The sequence below is a fragment of the Typopeltis vanoorti genome, chromosome 9, assembly GCF_054136105.1.
Source record: "Typopeltis vanoorti isolate ZY-2024b chromosome 9, IOZ_Tvanoo_1.0, whole genome shotgun sequence".
In the NCBI taxonomy this organism is placed as follows: domain Eukaryota; kingdom Metazoa; phylum Arthropoda; class Arachnida; order Uropygi; family Thelyphonidae; genus Typopeltis; species Typopeltis vanoorti.
The window spans coordinates 108,946,177-108,952,097 of record NC_143557.1 but is presented as its reverse complement, the minus strand read 5'-3'; the positions used below and the strand labels follow the sequence as shown (position 1 = coordinate 108,952,097).

The 5,921-nt window shown below is 34.8% G+C and overlaps 1 protein-coding gene across 1 annotated transcript; it reads right to left on the bottom strand.

Annotated features, from left to right (window-relative positions):
• Window positions 1–358: 358 nt before the first annotated feature.
• On the bottom strand, window positions 359–1,877 carry LOC150103409 (uncharacterized). The gene is made up of 6 exons (XM_090398471.1): window positions 1,484–1,877; window positions 1,323–1,396; window positions 1,041–1,176; window positions 824–951; window positions 601–735; window positions 359–513 (listed from the first exon to the last, which is right to left on the bottom strand). The coding sequence occupies exons 1-6, from the start codon at window positions 1,875–1,877 to the stop codon at window positions 460–462; spliced, it is 921 nt and encodes a 306-aa protein (XP_090254597.1). The 3' UTR covers window positions 359–459.
• Between the last annotated feature and the right edge of the window lie 4,044 nt (window positions 1,878–5,921).

The window sequence follows — 5,921 nt, the reverse complement described above, 5'->3', positions numbered from 1 at the left end:
TTGTTTCCAGGGTAATCAAAGCCATATATAAAGTTTAAATTTTTATCCGATCCATAGTGAGGGGATGGGTTATTTTCTTCACCCCTGCTGGCTGAAGAAAGTAGTAAGTGAAACAAATCTTTTTCACTTTATTCCCATGAAACGGAATATTGCGTGCCATAAGATATTTCGACTGATATTCACGTATATCGAGAATTTGTCGAATGGGTATGACAACTTCAATATTAATGTAGTTGGGGTTAAATTCGCCGAAGTAATTTGCTAGTTTCCTAATAATTCGGCCAAGATTTTTTTTTTTTTTACTCGAGTGAAGACGATTGTGGTTTCATGTTATTACAGTTACAAATAAAGAGCATCATGAAAAATATTTAACTTTATTTACAGAAATGTCAAATACAGAACACTTAAGAAACAAGAACAAAAAATTAACAAGAAATCGAGATGGTCGTTCACGTATTCTCATTCCTCTACGACTGTCCATTGCTCCCCTGTTGCTCTTTTCTCTCCACATTCCTGTAAAAAAGGTTATTGCGATTAGATCAAACCTTTAATTGCATTTTGTCTAAAACAGTCATCAGTAGAAGCGAATTACCGCCTTACCTTTTCAGGGCTAGTCTGGTTGGCTTTTAAGCCATTTCTTAATCGCATAAATGGACAATAGAGGGCAGGATTCTGGTAAACGTGTGGAAATAGACGTTGGAACAGTTTTATGAATAAGCTTTTCTTGCAGAGTTCCTACAAGGGAAAAAAGAAATTACTTTAAGCTTAATAATAATAAAAAAAAAACTTAAAAATGAGAATTTAGTGTAATTAGTTCACTTGCCTCCTCTTGGACTATCCAGGCACGTTTTACTGTATTAGACATCAAGTAATATATTCGTTTTATTCCTCTACACATTATGTCGATGGGTAGATGAAAGAAGCGATGTGCTAGGCAGAGTTCTTTTCGGGCTAGAAGAAAAAAACATTTGCGGGTTAAGTTTGTAGTCGAAGGACAAGAAAAAAAAATTAAGCTCTAGTGATGAGCTATGATCACTTACGTTCGGTAGATGGAAGCCAATTGTCAATTTTCGTCTCAATGGAACTTAGGGTTTCATCTAGGTTATTAACGAGTTCCTTCGCCCGTGGAGAATCGAGAAATGGTGTTTTTATTCTGGTGGAGTAAAAGTTATTGATCTACGGAAAGAGAACGTCAATTATCAGCGTAGGTTTAAAGTTTTACGCCCAAAAAGCTGTTAGTCGACCGATATGTTCGGTTCACTTTCAACTGAGGTTGAATTATCTTTAATTGAGAATCATTGGCACGTAGCTAGAGAACTTACCTTCCCAGTTATCTTCTTGACGTATTCTTCTGTTCTCTGGAGGATTTTGTAAAGCGTCTTGTCGATTGCTTGAGCTGCAAGTAGAATTGCAATCATTGCTTTCTATGAATTTTAAATTCGGAAATACGATTTTGATCTAAAATCTAACATTAAAAACTTACCGTATTGTTCTATTTTTGGAAATCTTGTTCGCATTTTATGCATCACCCCAAGGGCAGAATTCTCCATGGCCGTTAGTAGCTTGCAAGCCACGTTGCTTCTCTCCTTCAAACTTGAATACACCCAGCGGATTGCGTTGAAGACCGAAATTACAATTGAAAGGTTAACAAGTCGTTGTACAAGTGGAAAGTTGACACTGGTAACTGAAGACGACACCGATTCCATTTTTGCAATATCATTTGCTTCAGTAGATGTGACTTCAACACGTTCGCTTTTCTCGACATCTACTTTCTTCTGAGTAGATTCGATCGAGTTTTCCTGCAGTAAGCCTATCTTTTCCTCGGTAGAGTCAATTACCTTCTCCTGGGTAGGTTCAATAGCTTTGTCGTTATCCATATTTGACGAGTTTTATCCTGAAATTAAGTTTTATTAATTTCAGAATAAAAAGGAAGATGGGATAGAAGTTAATATGTGACAAAGTATACTTAATAGTAAGTATAGAAAGAATCAAGTAACGTTAAATAGAAGAAAAGATTATTTAAGTAATTAAAGCAATAATAACGAAGTGCAATCTCCGTAAAATTTAAGCCTTAATTCCCAGTTTTAAATGGTATTTAACAATTCTTATAGAATTAATGCAAACGTAGATTTAACCCCGCGATTCTACCACGTTTTAAATATTTAAGCCGTTTTATTTATTGCGATCAACATTTATCAAATTAACATTACTGGCGAAAACACTTACCAAACGACCAGCTAACTACGCTTTTGCCAGAACAGTCATTAATATATTACCCTTGGTCTCTGCGAGCGATGACGTCACAGTCACATTATCCAATAACTGTTAAGGTAGCTAACGGCTAGCACAGCATTCAAATTTGATGTCTAAAATATGTGGAAAGTAGGGAAGGTGAGAGTATGATGGTGAGTACTTAAAATTAACTTTTTTTTAAAATCTCCTTTTGAATAAATAAAAGAACAGGAAATTGTCGAATTAAGTGGTATGTTGATTATTATGTATCTCCGAAGATTTCTGAGTAATCAATAATCGTCTAGTTAAAACATTTTTCATTGTATCCCTACGCGACTTTCCTTCTGAAGTATTATTTCTTAGCCTTCCCGTGCGATAATTAAGTGCGTATTGTAATGTTGACATTCCCACAGAGATAACAGAAACGAATTTTAGTCTTGAAAGAATGAAATATGTGGCTGACACAAACACTTCGTATAAATAATGACGTCTATGTAATGGATTTTGTTATGTCGCAAATCTCATCAAGTATGTAATCATTACCAGATGGCGCCACTATTGATTTTAATGTCTATTTTTCTAGAAAGCTATGCATCGCGGAATTACTTTCGCGTTTTTTATTATTATTTTTTTAAATATAATTTTTATATTTCTTCATAATTTTATTAAATTGGAGAATGTCCCGAGAAATACATTTTAGGCTTAGGTATACCAATGCAATTGAGATGTCTCCAGAAGAAAGAATTTATAAGTTCGAATCTAGTTACCCACTACAGGATTTTTAAAGATTTTTTTTTTTTTTTCCTCAGCAGATTTTAGAAAATCAGGAGACGCTAGTTGTTTTGAATTACGGTCAAGGAAGCAGGCCGGTTCTACCGACGGTGCAAAACGTACATTTGCACTGGGGGAGATGTTTTTCGGGGGACGGCAAAATATATTGCTGAAGATAAGATGACTGTTTCCGATTATTTTCTCAAATTTCATTTGATATCTTTTGGTAATGCACTATATACTGACATGTGACCATCCTAACAGGACGACAGTTTTCGAGATATTCTTACTAGCCCATATGGCTCCCAGGATCATCCTCTGTTAGAAGTTATGTCACGATCTTGTTCACTGTTATACACACTTGAACGCAGATACTGTCTCCAAGATATGTGCATTTTCATACTGCTTAATTCGGGAATAAGATCCTCACCTGCCTCCTTTCCATTACAAAGCTACTGTGCATAATTTGGCAATGAATGTCCATTAGAAATTTGGATTTCGCTTTGTAATTAGAATCCGACTTTTGGAGAGTTCTTACCAATAAAAAAAATCGAAAGATGTCTAGTTCAATGTTGCCCACAGATCGTGCTAACAATCGATGTTCGATATAAATATCCGAAAATGAAAACTAGCTTTATTTCGTGAAATGAATAAATATTTTATTCTGGATTTTTGATTTAAAAATAACACTAAAATTTTTATTATTAAAATTTAGTAAAGTTCTTAAATCCTTTTACATATTTAATATTTTAAATTATTAAATACTTAAAAGAATTTAATAATTTTAATATAAATTTTTAATTGGACACTATATATAATACTAGAGTAAGAACTTGGAGTAAGGGAGCTAAGATATTCACATAGTTGAGGTTTTTGGAGTGAAGATTTCTAAATGATCTACTCGGGTTCTCAGAATGATATGGGGGCGGTTGGATTCTCGATAAATAACAAATTAGGACATGAAATTAAAAGCATTTTGGGATATAGCCGAAGAATAATCCTAATTAAGATTCAAGCAGAACCAAGAAACCTAGCTCTTTTCCAAATATACATGCCGACAACAGGATACAGTGAAGAGGAAAGAGAAGAAGAAGAGACTGAAGAAGTATTGATAGAGTGAATGACTAAGATAACTTGATCTTGATGAGAGATTGGAATGCAGTCTTTACAGGGGGAGAAGAGAAGGTTATTGGTAAATTCAGACATGGCAAATGAAATGAAAGAAGAGAAAGACTCATTGAATTCTACAAAAGACATAGCCTAACCCTAGTAAATACACTATTTGAACAGCTAAAAAGGAGATATACATGGATTGCATAGGCATCCTGGAACGATATCAATTAGAATACACGCTTCTCCCAAAAGATTTGCGTAATCAGCTGAAACTAAGTTATCCTGGAGCAGATGCGAACACCAACTACGTCTCTGGCAAAAAGGAATCTTTGAAGAGAGAAATAAATAAAGCTGCAGAAAAAAAATGGAAAAGAAAAAAAAATGCAATATAAGGCACGGATCACTGGAGAAATATTCCAGCTAATAATGTCAAAGAAGTAAGCACACAAAACTATCCCAAACCAAGAGTGGTATTTCTCTTTAAGAGTGGATTGAACAAAAGTGCATGGGAGTAGAGGTAACATTGAACGCGCATTCAAATAAATAATTGGGAAAAATAATAAAGACAGCGAGTGCGATCAAGAATATGAATGGAAAAGTGTTAATTGAAGATGAAATAATGCAAAGATGGGTGCAATGCCCTGAAGAGCTTTACATAGGGGGAAAATTAAACAAGTCGCTCCCAGTGGAAGAAATACTGGTAGAGGAAGATGAGAAAGGCCCAGCCGTTATTCCTAAAGTGAGAATCACACAATATAAAGCACAATATAAAGAACTAGAAATTAAGAGGTATAAGAAAGGCAGAAGAAAAAAAGAGAAATACCCCTTACATTAGAAAAAAAAAGGGGAAATAACATGACATCTATTAAGACACTCAGATTAGACTATAAATTTGCTTCCTCAGTCTTAAGGGCTGGTTATATTCCACTAATTCGAGCCCTACCGAAGGGCCAATGAGTTGTGGAAATACTTTCTGAAAATGAAAGCTGTGCCGAACAAAGCGGCCTTTTGCAGCTGCCCAATTTTTAATACATCTAACTCGAGTGCTTCTAGATGTTTTTTCAATGTTTTGGGGTGGCTTCTGAAGCACCTATTAGTATGTTAGTATGGGAACAACTTTCTTTTCTTTTGCCAGATTCGTTCAACTTCTTCTACTTGCAACTCACGATACTTTGTAATTTTTTCAATTCTTTTTCGTCAATTCGGATATCTCCTGGTACTCATATTTCGATAAACTGAAGACTCATGTTTTCATATATATATATATGAAATTCTCTCTGATATATATATATATATATATATATATATATATATATATATATATATATATATATATATATATATATATATATATATATATATATATATATATATATATATATATATATATATATATATATATTAGAGAGAAGGAAGAAACTTTGTGAACAGGTGCGTTATTGTGCTGATACAGGGAAAGGCCTATTCTAAACTGTTGCCACAGTGTGGGAAGAATGGAATTGTCCAGAATGTCATGGTAGGCATCCGTGTTTGAAGATCTTGCTACAGAAACCAATGGGCTCAGTTCATTATGTCAGCGCCTGCAAATTTCACGGTCGATACAAGGCAATCCTACAAGTATTTCCTCAGGCATCAGCAAGCTTCAGACACTTCCATTGGATTCCCATATCGTGGAAACCGTCCACAGAACCTCTTCCATTGATCCACAGTCCAATGACGGTGTTGTTTTCACCATTCCGAACGACTCCAGGCATTTTCAAGCGGTGGCGGCTCGTGGCTTGAAATCGTGGGGGTGCTGCAACTTT

Excerpts from the sequence above, each read along its gene's own strand:
- LOC150103409 (XM_090398471.1), bottom strand. The coding sequence starts at position 1,877 with ATGGATAACGACAAAGCTATTGAACCTACCCAGGAGAAGGTAATTGAC. Across the intron at positions 1,177-1,322 it reads TCAAGAAGATAACTGGGAAG|ATCAATAACTTTTACTCCAC; the intron begins GTAAGTTCTCTA and ends CTCTTTCCGTAG. Across the intron at positions 736-823 it reads CCTGGATAGTCCAAGAGGAG|GAACTCTGCAAGAAAAGCTT; the intron begins GCAAGTGAACTA and ends TTTCCCTTGTAG.